This window comes from Chaetodon auriga, chromosome 6, assembly GCF_051107435.1.
Source record: "Chaetodon auriga isolate fChaAug3 chromosome 6, fChaAug3.hap1, whole genome shotgun sequence".
NCBI lineage: Eukaryota > Metazoa > Chordata > Actinopteri > Chaetodontiformes > Chaetodontidae > Chaetodon > Chaetodon auriga.
The window spans coordinates 15795950-15809170 of NC_135079.1; the positions used below are offsets into that span (position 1 = coordinate 15795950).

The window sequence follows — 13221 nt, forward strand, 5'->3', positions numbered from 1 at the left end:
CCAGAGTCCCTCAGCAGCTTAATCTGGCCAACGCACACTCTTTCCAAACAAGTTTATATACACCTCATGAGCATGATATCACCTGAAACATTTAAGGTATGAGCGGTGCCTTAGTTGTTATTACCAAACAAATAAACACAAAGTAATAGCCTAATAATATTCATAGTAAATGCCACATAGGCTGGGACTCTTGGGGAGAGTGCCAGTCTGGCCAGTCTTGGTTAGCTCAAAAACTTTGCTAGCTTGTGGGAAATTAGCACCAAACTCTTCATACATGATAGTTTACAACGACGTTGTTTTTGAATCTTATCCATATTGTTTTAAAGGTTTTAAATTGTGTTTTAAATGTGTGTTTGTAACCTGTAACTTACCGAACCGACCGTCTGAGGGCGCTACGCACGACTAGGAGCAGTTTTTTTTTTTTTGCCAGACAATGGGTCCAATGACACGCTAACGTCAGCTAGCACAACGCCGCGAGCTAACCCCGGCTAACTTCGATTCGCTTTTTAGGATTTGTAGATGTTTGACTAAGAAAAGAAGCCGTGGAGTGAGCTGACGGTACAATAGCGATATTTTTTAAAGTAATATCAGTCGCCCGTTGTCATGTTTTAGCCGGGTAGTTCAGTTGTTAGCTCATATGTTAACAGCTGTGATGGTGGACGTCAGCTCTGAGAGGAACCACGCATATGATTGGCTGTCGGTGACACATTACCCAACGGTCATCCTATTAAACAACCGGCGTTAACTAGCTAACTAGCTGCGCGAAAACATTCACTTTATGAAGAAGTCACCAGAAGCTACATCACCGCCGCTCCTAAAATGAGGAGACTGACCAAAAAGAAGGCTCTGACTCTGGTGAGGGAGCTGGACGCTTTCCCCAAAGTCCCCGAGAGCTACGTGGAGTCCACAGCCAGCGGTGGGACAGGTAGACATGCTACAAAGCCAGCTGTGGCCTCCACTTCCACATACTCCTGCCCGAGGGAGCCGCTTCAATGCTAACTCATTTTGATGCTCTCTCTAGTGTCTCTGATAGCATTCACTCTCATGGCTGTCCTTGCCTTCCTGGAATTCTTTGTGTACAGAGACACATGGATGAAGTATGAGTATGAGGTGGACAAAGACTACAGCAGGTAAGAACTAAACAAGTGTATGTGGCTGTACAGCTGCTACGAATAATCCATTAGTTAGTTTAAATGTGGGGGAAAAAGGTCAATTCTCTGATTCCAGCTTCTTAAATGTGAATATTTTCTGGTTTCTTCACTCCTCTATGACAGTAAGCTGAATGTCTCTAGGTTGTGGACAAGTCAAGACATTTGAGGTTGACATATTCAGGTTTATCAGCCATGAAAATAAGTGTTAGTTGCAGCCCTACTTGACTGCATCTGCTCTTCACTTCCAGTAAACTGAGGATAAATGTAGACATCACAGTGGCCATGAGATGCCAGTGTAAGTACATTTGATTTGCATTTCAGCTCTAGAGAAAGCACTCATTGATATTTGGCAGAGAAAGATGCCATGTGGTGTTTTTTAACTTCTGTTTGAATGCAGATGTCGGTGCAGATGTCCTGGATCTGGCAGAGACCATGGTGGCCTCCGATGGCTTGAAATATGAACCAGTGAGTTATGAGCGTCTTCAGTGTGCAATAGCAATTTATTTCCTTTATTCTGAATGCATGAAATCCTATTTTCTTTGTGTTTTGCAATGGTTATGTTATGCTCACCTGACAAATGTGTTTTCTCACACCTTAGGTCAACTTTGAGCTCTCTCCACAGCAAAGATTGTGGCACATGTAAGAGTCAAGTTTTTAAGCTGCATCACACATCTATTTCTGAACACTCCCTAAAGGAGTATGGTGGCATTTTCATCCAGAAGAAGCATTATTTAGCCACGTTATTTAAAATTCAGTTTGCATCTAGTGACAACAGCACAGTGTTTGGTCTTGACAGAGTATTTACAAATCAGCAGATCATTGGTAACATTGTCTGCACCCCTAAAGGAAACCAAAAAGGTATTCAAATTCACTGGGGCTATTTGGTTTTATTTGATTTGCATAGTGCAAACAAGCAGGGTGAAGTTTACATGTTCTCTTTGTTGAGATGAATTATAGGCCCAAATTTAAGATGTCTCATCCATTGTTTGGTTTTGACTCATTCAATTGAGTTTTGTTGCCTTAATTACTCTGTCTCCATCAGGACACTTCTGCACATCCAGGACCGTCTGAAAGTGGAGCACTCTCTCCAGGATGTGCTCTTCAAGGCCGCAATCAACGACGCTCGTCCTGCTCAGTCTCCGAGGTACAGGATCCTCTTTTCAGTCGGGAGTCGAGAGATGGTTGAAGATATGATTGCAAAGATAAACAGGGAAGTGTTCTACCTCCCACGTGCTGTGATTTATTTATCCCCTCCACTTTGTGCTGCTTCTTTTGCCCACAGCGAGGACAGCTCCACTTCCCTCAGTGCGTGCAGGATACATGGACATCTGTATGTGAACAAGGTGGCAGGAAATTTCCACATTACAGTTGGCAAGTATGTATCTAAATGATTTAAGAGATCGTGCATCTTTTATATCTGTCAGAGAACATCAAGTTAAACCTGACCATGTTATATCAGAGTGTGACCTCCTCATCCCTGCACAGGTCCATCCCACATCCCAGAGGCCATGCCCATCTAGCTGCTCTAGTGAGCCACGACAGTGAGTTCATTATCCTTTTGACTAAACCCTGTTGTACACATATCCACTTTATGTAACATGGCAGTCACAGTCACATGATTATTTATTGTTTTGATTTGGCATTGTGTTGCAGCTTATAACTTCTCTCACCGGATTGACCACCTGTCCTTTGGAGAAGCCATTCCTGGAATAATCAGTCCTCTGGACGGGACAGAGAAAGTCTCTGCTGATTGTACGGTTGTGCTGTCACATCAAGCAGTTAGCGTGTTGTGCCACCAAAAAAATGAATACCTGAGTCAGACATGTGTGCTTCTTCTCTCCAGCGAACCACATGTTTCAGTACTTCATCACCATCGTGCCCACCAAACTGAGCACCTACAAGGTGTCTGCAGAGACGCATCAGTACTCAGTCACCGAGCAGGTCAGTTTGAAGTTTGTTTGTATGTTTGTGGTTGTACGCCATGTATCAGTATGATCAGTGTGTTTGCATTCCTCTTGTTGTTCTATAGGACCGAGTGATCAACCACGCTGCAGGCAGCCATGGAGTCTCAGGGATCTTCATGAAATACGATATCAGCTCGCTAATGGTCAAAGTCACCGAGCAGCACATGCCTCTGTGGCAGTTCCTTGTCAGACTCTGTGGCATCATCGGAGGCATTTTCTCCACCACAGGTAGATAAAAACACTTCTAAACACTTTAAAGGTTTATCGTGTTTTAGCCCTTTAAGTGCTTTTCCAGCATACAGTAAAAACATTTTCAGATGGCTCCGCTGGCTTCTGGGCAACTATTCAGTACTTTTAATTAATTAAACTACAGTCTTAAAATCCATTCTCAGACACTTAAATCATCCGTTATATTGAACATTCACAGATAAATCCAAGACGTGAGTCACCATCAGCTTTAAATGCATACAGTAACCTGCTGTATGCATTTAAAGCTGTTAACTACCAATCTACATTCACAGTGTTTGTGCTTGTCTATTACTTATCTCTTGGGCGTTAAGAGCATCCCACAAGCACCTGAACACCTCAGCTGTTTTTTAAAACTGTCCCACATGCAACTGCATTTCCATAGATTAACCATAAAAGTCCTGCAGATTGATTTCATGCTGCCAAAAATCTTAAAACACTCTCCAAGCTTTGGAAAATGGTCAGCTGTCATTATATCACCTTTTCATTGTGGTTCATAGCACTTGGATGGCGCAGGAACCATCTAAAATCTTAATTGGCTAAATCAGGCTTTGCAGCAGGTACGCTCCTTTAAAGAGCTCATACATGCCAACAGCCCCATTCGTTTATCATGTAAAGCAGGATTTAAGATTTTTATCTGTTATCTAATCATCATCTAATCCAGCAAATATGATAATATGAAAGATAAGGGGAGGAGGTGGTGAATGTCATTACGTGTCCCAGAGATGATGGATTTAGATTGTAGAGGAGTAATTCTGTTTGTGAGGGGAGACATTCAGCCTTAAAAGACTGGAATTAAACAGTTTAGACAGTGACGCATTGACTCAGCATCTTCTCCCTCATAGATGCAACAGCTCACGCATTTATCAGCGTATCATTTTCACCTCACCTAAACCCTCATCAGCATCGACAGTAAGTTGCATCCCTTTCTCCCTCGTAGGCATGCTCCATGGCATGGTGGGATTCTTGGTTGATGTAATTTGTTGTCGTTTCCAAATGGGAGTCTACAGACATCTAAAGGTAGGCCAGTAACCTAGCTAACACCTTTTTCATACTTTTTTTTTTTTTTTTTTACTATTTTAATTCTATGTTTCTGTTCTCCTCTCTCAGGAGGCTCCTCTGAATGAGCAGGCAGACAGTGAAACCCAGCTTCCCACAGAGAACTATACTCAGTGATAAGAGTTCCTACAGCTCAGCTGCAGCCCACCATCTTAGCCTGACCCTCCAGACAGCAATGAGATGTTGGGAACGTGTTTACACTTGTTTTATAATGGGATATGTCCCTGACGTGTAAATATTTGTATGATTTTTTTTAAAAATTGTTATTGGGTGGGTGTGAGATTACCTCCACCTATTAACTGTCACTTTCACTGGAAAGCCGTGCCAGGAGGACTGAACAGCAGGATAAACAAATTATTAACATCATCATTGAAGACTTCATTAAATAGACGGTACCTTGTGTTAGCGCTCCCACGGTGCGCCCACACACAGGCGTTTTCACTTATTTTGGCTAATTAGACCTTTTCTCAGGGTTATGTGGTCATGCATGTGCTTGACTGACATCAGCCTGACAGTCGATATGAAAGTGTTCCACGTAGTTTGGTGACCCAGCATAGTTCTGCTCAACTTCAAGCTGAAAAGACCTGAAAAACCCATGTGTGGGTGAGTGTGTTCAGGGCCTTCACAGAGGGATGTGTGAAAAGACTGGAAGGATTTTAAATTCCACAGTTGTGCCTATGTGTACATGTTGCAAACATGAGGCTGGTTTGTTAAATAAAATCAATTTTCAACACGATGTGGATTCTTTGATATTAAGTACTGGCTCTGTTGTGTACTGGTGTCACCTCACCTTGGACAGCAGCTATCGATGATCTTAATCAAAAGTTTTCAGAGTCCAATGTTATGTCTTGTTTTGTCACATCATCACTCCAAAAATACTAAGAATTTCATAAAGCACAGAAAAGCAGAAAAACCTCATATTTGAGAAGCAGGAACCAGAGAATATTTACTGTTTTTGTTTGGGGTAAACAACTACCAATCATCAAAATTGTTGCAGATTAACTGACAAATTGCTCATCATGGTTTTAAGTAAAACAACCTCTAGGAAAGAATATTTTACACCATGTCAAGAGTTTATTTGACAGTATTTCAGAATATCTTTCAGTAAACAAGTTTTTTGTTTTTTAGCAAAATGTAATATATCAGTACTGTCGCATTTCATAAAAATAGTTGTTCACGTCTTTGAAACTACAGTATCAATGATACAGTAAACCATATTTGTAGGAATACAGCTGTACAAGGTGAATAGTACACAATTAACACTACACAGTTATACTTGATCTCAATGGGGATTTATGAACGTGCCATCCTTCACGGGTTCCAATAAAGCAGTTTCTTTTGTTTCTGTATACAAAAATCACTCAGCAGGCAGGGGGACGGCCTGGACGGAGACAGAGGGCTGGATGACGTGTTCTTTCACCTTTTCTTAACTTTGACATTTGTACACAGAGTCAACATATTTCTACAGCCTAACAGCACGTTCTTCCGCTCCTCGCTAACCACTTTATCACACGAACCACGGCTGTATTCAAAAGTCAGCTCAGAAACATCCAGACCACATTTTACGCAGAAACCACTGCGGGTCCAAATCCATCTTGGTGACGCTGTATGCACATGGTCTGACCAGTGTCCCAGTCTGTAGGTGCATTGTCTTGCTAAAAGCAGTTTACCAGTAGGCCTGTACCAGTTCACAAGCTTGGATGTGTCATCGTGCTGCATTCAGTCAAATTGTCACAATGCATTGTGATTTTTTTTTTTTTTTTTTTAAACTCATTTGGTCCTCCAGTACTCAGACGACCTGGTGATTCATTTTTGATGAGAGCAAACATCTTGAGAGAAAAGGATGATATCAAAATGGAGAAATGCAGGAGGATAGTGACTTCATGTGTTTAACAGCAGCACGCCACAGCTCTGCCGCTATCGACCCTATGCGATCAAACACACGTTTCAGTGCATCTGTGTCACAGATCATCCAAAGTCTTGGGTTCAGATTCAGCGAGCACTGGTACGGCCTGCAGCCACGCAAACGGAACATGTTTACAGAACAGACAAATAAAGCTGAAATGAGACTCCACTTTGATAACAACCCCGTCTGGATAAACATTCACCGCTCGACTCTCCCAGATGACTCTAAGAAGAGGATGTAATGCTACAGGCTACATTTGACCCCCTTTTAAGCACTAGGGGACAAGGGCAATCATTGACATTGATAAGCTATACAGCTGAGAGTGCATCAAGGTAACTGTATATACTGCTCGGTGTTAAGTCCGAAGAAAACAGGCTCCACAACTCAACGGTCTGCTGATATGTGTGCACGGTCAATAACGTCTGTTTTGCATTCAGTTCCCAAAGCAAATCACAACGGCAACAGCTCTGCATTAGTTTGAGTAAGGCACTCCGCCCCACCTCATAACCATCGGCCTCCCCTTCCCCGCACCGATGCCCCTCTCCCACAGTGATGTGGTACACTTAGCACAGTAAAAGGCATAGAAATGGGAAATATAGACTGGACAAAATTCTTCTATTGAGCATTAAATGAATACAACACAGCTTATAATTCTGCACAATGACTGCATGGTTGAGTTGTGATCAAGTTGTGTACATAACTCAGTATAATAAGTTCTTACTAAGCCAACTGTTTGCAGTCACTCAAAAGTTCAATTTGATGAAAAAAAAAAAAAAAGTTTCTTTTTGTCTCACATGAGTACCGACTGGTCAGCTCCACAGAGGACGTCCCCTCTCTCTATTCTACCTCTAAAAGACATGTGAGTCCCTGTACAATGACATGGTGGTTTATATCCATGCACACGGCCGCTGCCTCCCTCAGCGGTCTGGGTTTGGTGACTTGCACAGTCTCTGATATGTAGTTATAGACGAGGCCATGGAAATAGTGATCCTAAAATACTGTTCTGGTGTTTTTGTTTTTTTTTCCTCTTTTCTTTACAATGTATCTAACTACAACACTGCCTCAAAAAACACCAACAGGTATGTTTTTGAGATTACCAAATGTACATATTTTTCACATCTTTACATTTACAGTATATGATATATCGATAGGCATGTGAGATCTAACATATGTCGGGTTAACCAGGCTGCCACTTGGCTCAGTGCCATGTCCTCCAGGAGTTTCAGTGTCTCTGCCTCCTCCTAACAGATTTGTAGTCTTCCCACTGCACAGAGAAAATGGAGCAAAAGTAAATCTCGTGGATGTACATATGTCTCTCTCCCATCTGAGGTTACGTTGCACTAACCAATCTGAGCCAGATAAGGTCGAGCAGTTAAAGGTACATGTTGAAAGCACAGCTCCACTCAGCATCAGACACTGTTGCTCCATCTATGATCAGAACATTAACTGTCACATCTGAGGGTCAAAAATACCTACATATTAAGCAGTCTCCATCAGTTTTATACTGTATGTTACAATAGCTGTGAAAGTTCCTGTGTTTTTTAAGGTGGTGGGTGTAATAAGTATTTTGTACGAACAAATGAAACGTAAAATATGATCTAAGAAGTAGACGGAAAAGAAACCAGGACAGAAAGAGAGGGCGAGGGAGATTCACTGTTTTTCTCAGACATCCGAAGGTGAACTGAATGAGGAGCCAGACAGTGTGATCCGGTCCAAACCAGCGAGATCCATTCTACCTGCTTACTGTGGAGGTCCAGGACCTCAGGGTGCCAGGCAGTTTGTCAGACCCAGGGACGTTCCAGGGCCCAGGGGACGCTGCTGCGCTCCTCACAGGAGGATCTTCCATGGTTTTAGAGGGGAAGCAGAGCCCACTGTGGCCACTGGCCCTCTCATCTTCTCTGGGGAACAGACCTCTGGATGCCAGCCTCTCCTGGAGGCTGACATGTCCGTCTCCACTGCTGAGAGAGGCTCCATTCAAATTCACACTCACATATGGGTCCCAGGGCCAGACAGTGCTCATCGCCTGTGTGTGCAGGCCCTTTCTCTCACAGCAGGGGGAGCAAGTCTCCCTCTGCCTCTCTCTTCTATCAACAGACCTCCCGAGGACAGCTTTGGGAGGCAAAGCCCGAGGCTGTCTGTCGCCTGGTCCACAGTCCACCTCTCCAGACCCCTGAGGGGTTCCCTGCCCCCTGGTGATACACTTCTGCTGGGTGGACCTGCCACCTGTAGCCCCTCTAATGGAGCTGTGGTCTATCAGCTGTGGAGCTTTGTCTGCCATGCACACTGTGGCCTCTAGAGGGAGCTGATTTGGAGAGTCTGGGGCTGAGGCTGGATGGGATGAGAGCAATGGATTCGGGTGCGGTTCGAGGGTCACTTCCTGCAGGGCAGAGTGGGTTGTAGAAAGGGAATCCCAGGGGCCGGCACAGTCTGTCAGGGGGGGAAAAAATACACTCAGGTGGGCTGAGATAAAAGCAGTGTGGCACAAAACAGCATGCACATGCACACACACACACACACACACACACACACACACACACAGAAAGAAAATCAGATGAGGACAAATTCAGAGAGAGGAAGACAGATAATACAATTTAACACCACATCCTGATATAATATCAAGCAAACCTGCATGCAAATGCGTGTGACTAACACACACCTGACCACGTCGGCCTCTATGCCAACATGATCCACTTAAAGCCTAACCTACATTACATCTACAAAAACAAGAGGGACAGGATTCATTCAGTGATTGAAAACAACAAACGTATGTGTGACAGACTGATCCTGAGCAGATTGACTTCACACAGTCTACTTCACAGCCCTCTTCAGGATGACACAATTTCATCTGGAGGGTCACTTCAAACCATATTGCTCTCTTACAACAACACACTTAAAGCACTCGCACACACACGGCTGCTATTTTCCCATGCATAAACTCTTGATCGTGCATACACACATGCATGCCTAAAGCACAGCTATACTGCACACAGAGTAATCAGTAGGGAGAGAGACATGCAGTTTTTCCACAAACCGTGTCTTTAGAGTGGCCCATTAGGAAGAAATAGGGGGAGCTTAGTGTGTCACCTTTCATGCACATGGAGAGGTTGGAAGGTACCATTCCTGAGGGAAGGCAAGTAAAAGCCTATACCAATCATTAGACTTAAAGCAGTGGGGTTACAACACACGAAGAGCCAAAGAGCAGGTTGTTATTCTACTGTTTGATCCAAACTGTTTTTCATATGAAGAAGCTTAATGTCAGACGACGGAAGAGAAGACTGCAGAGCGAGGAGTAAAATGCAGAAAGACATCAATGTATGTTAAGATGTTCTTGAGTGAAACATAGTGTTTGCAGGAAAAAAGCCATTCTGGTTAAGAAACAGTAATGTTGAACTTCAAACAATGAACCTCTTGTGTGAGCTTGAGAGTTGTGTGGCCCGTTGCAGCAGCTATACTGAAGTGCAAACATAGCCTGGTTTGAATGTAATTTCTAACTTAAGATGGACTTTACATGCTAACATTTTACAGTTTGCACAGGATGAAACAGTTCCAACGTAGTTAAAACTTAAATCTTACACCCAGCCCTCAGTGGGTGCAAATTCCCTTCAAAATAGCGATTGGCATGGAGCATCATTTTTGAAAGGTGGGATAACTTTGAGGACGACGCGGAGCAAATTATAGTGTTAAAAGACGACTGGACCTGAGACACAACATAGTAAACACTACAGTAAGAACAGTGCTTTTCACTGATTAGCAACAGGAAGTGAAAATGTCATGTCATGCAACAATATTTTGGTTAATTTGGGCTTTATGCCAAAGAAGTTAAGATGAACCTTAAGTCTCTTTGGTGCAACCAAACACTGTTACAGCTTTAGTATCAAGCTAATTAGTTACTAACTTAAGAGTGAACTTGTATATAGCTGGTGCAGCAGGCGACAGGTCAGAGACTGAAAGAGAGAGAAAAAGTGGAAAGAGCTAGACATTTAGAGACTTTGTGCTTGAAAACCCACCATATTCTGGCACCTGTCCTGTGCCTCGCTTTAGCAGCAGCCTGACCCGCCTGCCTCCCGCCTTGATGAGTTCAATGGCGCGGGCATGAGTCATGTCCCGAGTGCTGTCCCCGTTAATCTCTATGATCTGATCCCCTACCTAGAGGAGACACGCAGTGAGGACAGGGTCAATTTCTGTCAGCCTCTGCTTATCCACAGAAAGATGACTTTTCTACACAAGCACAGTCTTCTGCTGGTGAACGACTGGGGAATAAGGGCCATTCAGTGCCTTGTTCAAGTGCACATCAACAGGAGTTGTTGTGGGTGAGCTGAAGGTTACCCAGTCACTGAGTTCACATACACTTACACTTACTCACTTTGGCCCTTTCCTAACCTTTAAACTATTCCTGCCCCATTAAGACGATGGGGCAGACATTAAGATAAAGATGTGAATCTACAAAAGAAAGAGTAAAAGATAATAAGCATATCAGAGGGACAACAGAAGTGTCACTGCTGTATTACATGTTACACTACTTTAAACTTTGTCTTAGACTTTATCATCTCATCATGTTGCCTCACCCTCATCCTTCCATTACGTATGGCGGGACCATCCTCAGCAAGGCGCAACACAAATAGGTCCATCTTATACTCTCTTCCCCCACGGATACTGAAGCCAAAACCCTTTGCACTTTTTTCCAGCTCCACCGTGAAGTAATCAAAGTCCTTCAGGAAAAACGAGGACACAAACAAAGATTACAAACATCCTCTTAACACTTGATGCTCAATTGAGCACACAGTTCTTGGTCCAGCTCTACCTGTGGTCTGAAGTCAGCAGGGATCCCCAGCGGGAACTGAGCAGCTGCAGGGTGCTGTCTAAAGTCCAGCAGACCGGGCGGGTGTCTGTAGTCCAGCGTCGGGGGCTGTCGATAATCAGTAACTGGTGGGTGACGATAGTCTACCGGAGGTTGCCTGTAATCAGTGAATGGAGGATGGCGGAAGTCAGGTTTGACGTCCTGTCTGGCTTTTACCTCTGACCTGTGAGAAAGCAACAAAATCAGAGGAGAGAGTTTGTATCGTGATGGAGAGAGCATTATTTTGGAAAAGTATTAAAGGAAAAAAAAACTTGCATGTCCTCATGTGTCCTCTCATGTGAGAGTGGACCGTGTTCCTCACGGTGTAGATTTATGGGTGCAGTTACATTTGAGCTTAATTTGCCACGTGAAGGAAGACAGTGAGTGTGTGCAGCTAAGGAGGCTTGCCACAAAAAGGATGGAAATATCACTCTTCAGTTTGAAACTTTTATCACGATCCCGCTTGTAAAATGGGCATAAATCCACAGCTCTGGGAGTGCTACTCTCAGTGTCTTGATCTGAGACTCACACGCACACACCCATCCATGCACGCACTTACACTTTCATAGTTTTGACATGGAACAGGGCCTGATCGCTGGGTTCCTGCATTATAGAAGAGATACTTTAAGGTAAATTATTCACTGACACTGTAAGAGCTAAGTGGTGTTACGCAAGGTAGAAACCAGCCTGACACTGAGAGTCTGACTGGGACAAAAGTTGACTGTAGTCACAGATTTTCTCCAGAACTTACTGGCATGCAAGGAGAGTATGGCACCCTCTTATCTATACACACAGTTTGATATCTGTTGCCCTTGAAGACTCCAGCTCCGTCTTCTTCCAGTCGCTCTGTGCAGTCACCCAGACAGACTACGCTTAAGGAATCCTACAAAATGCTCCAGCTGAGTCCAAACAAGAACATCCCTCTCAGCACTGTCTTACCTGCCGTCATGGAGGTAGAGCTGTGGAGGGATGCCAGAGGGCTGGGTGACTGGGCTCTGCTGGCTTCCAGCTGGTGCAGGCTGGGAGGCTGCTGGTGCAGGAGGGCCAGTCACTGTTTGGCATGTCTGAGCTGGTGTGTGGCTGAGCTGGACAGGTGCTTGACCTGTTTGAGTGGCCGTTTGGCCGGGCTGGGTGCCTCCTTGGCTTGTCTGGGCTACAGGGCTGGGCTGGGTCTGGGGGCTGTGTTTCTGGGTCATGGGGCTCTGCTTCTCTGAGCTCGGGCCAGAATGGGAACCTGTGTTGGACAGAAGGTGAGACAAGATGCGGGGAAAATGTTAAACGCTGTCTGAAGAGAGGGATTGAGAACAAATTGAAAATATAATGCAGGATGCTCAAGAATGCATTGTATGTATTTAATATCACACACTTACCCTCCTCTGGTATGATGTGCAGTGTGACGGTTAGCCCAGCATCTTTAATGAGCTTGACAATGTCTGCGTGCGGCATGCTGATGATGGACTGACCGTTCACAGCCAGGATGCGGTCGCCCACCTTCAGCTTTCCACATCGGTCCGCCGGGCTGCCTTCGATGATACGTCCAATTTTGTGGGGCACAGCTGGAAACAGGCAATAACAAGGTGCTTGTTAACAGCAATTTTGAAGAAAGATGTCAAAACAGCACCGATAAAACTCAGTTTTGAAGTGAAGAGAAAAACATTTCAAATTGTTTTACAAGATGAGCCTCGCCTGCCATGAAACTCTTTGAAACAGTGGTCATTTTTTTTAAAATTACTGTTGCGAATACTTGCGAATTCCCCATTGAAATACTTACATTGTTCACACCTGCTAAGAAATGATTGTAATTTTCAAAATCTTAATCACTATTTCATGACAGAAACATCTAAACAAAACAAATGGCTTTTGAGTTTCAGCTTTTCACACGGATAGAGACAGAAACCTGAAGATTTCCACTCCAATATGAAACATTTCTGGACCCACCTAGCAGAGAACATCCCTGAGGCGCTGCTGAACATGCACCATTACATCCTGAACTAATGTTTGATATTATAATGACTACTGTATACTAGACCCGCTTTTGGGGTATTCATATTCCTTGGT

The 13221-nt window shown here is 44.0% G+C and overlaps 2 protein-coding genes across 10 annotated transcripts in view; one reads left to right on the top strand and one right to left on the bottom strand.

Moving 5' to 3' along the window:
- The first annotated feature begins 428 nt into the window (after nt 1-428).
- On the top strand, nt 429-5155 carry ergic2 (ERGIC and golgi 2). 2 transcript variants are annotated; one of them, XM_076732126.1, is made up of 13 exons: nt 429-925; nt 1022-1130; nt 1400-1446; nt 1549-1616; nt 1750-1790; nt 2194-2295; nt 2434-2526; nt 2637-2692; nt 2805-2903; nt 2995-3092; nt 3181-3343; nt 4302-4381; nt 4472-5155. In XM_076732126.1, the coding sequence occupies exons 1-13, from the start codon at nt 820-822 to the stop codon at nt 4535-4537; spliced, it is 1128 nt and encodes a 375-aa protein (XP_076588241.1). In that variant the 5' UTR covers nt 429-819; the 3' UTR covers nt 4538-5155. The 2 variants fall into 2 exon arrangements, with proteins under 2 accessions (XP_076588241.1, XP_076588242.1); XM_076732127.1 differs by having other exon boundaries at nt 798-925; nt 1083-1130.
- A 1031-nt stretch (nt 5156-6186) lies between these two features.
- The window catches only part of magi2b (membrane associated guanylate kinase, WW and PDZ domain containing 2b), a 74021-nt gene continuing 66986 nt past the window's right edge, over nt 6187-13221 (bottom strand). For 3 of the 8 annotated variants that reach the window (XM_076732123.1, XM_076732122.1, XM_076732125.1), the window contains exons 17-23: nt 12534-12719; nt 12103-12397; nt 11128-11347; nt 10892-11035; nt 10334-10472; nt 9358-9446; nt 6187-8753 (exon numbers count right to left, since the gene is read on the bottom strand). In XM_076732123.1, coding sequence (XP_076588238.1) covers nt 8697-8753; nt 9358-9446; nt 10334-10472; nt 10892-11035; nt 11128-11347; nt 12103-12397; nt 12534-12719 — 1130 coding nt within the window. In that variant the 3' untranslated portion in view covers nt 6187-8696. Of the gene's footprint in view, nt 8754-9357; nt 9469-10333; nt 10473-10891; nt 11036-11127; nt 11348-12102; nt 12398-12533; nt 12720-13221 lie in introns of all 8 variants that reach the window. The other 5 variants (XM_076732118.1, XM_076732117.1, XM_076732121.1 and 2 more) reach the window with 3 other exon arrangements.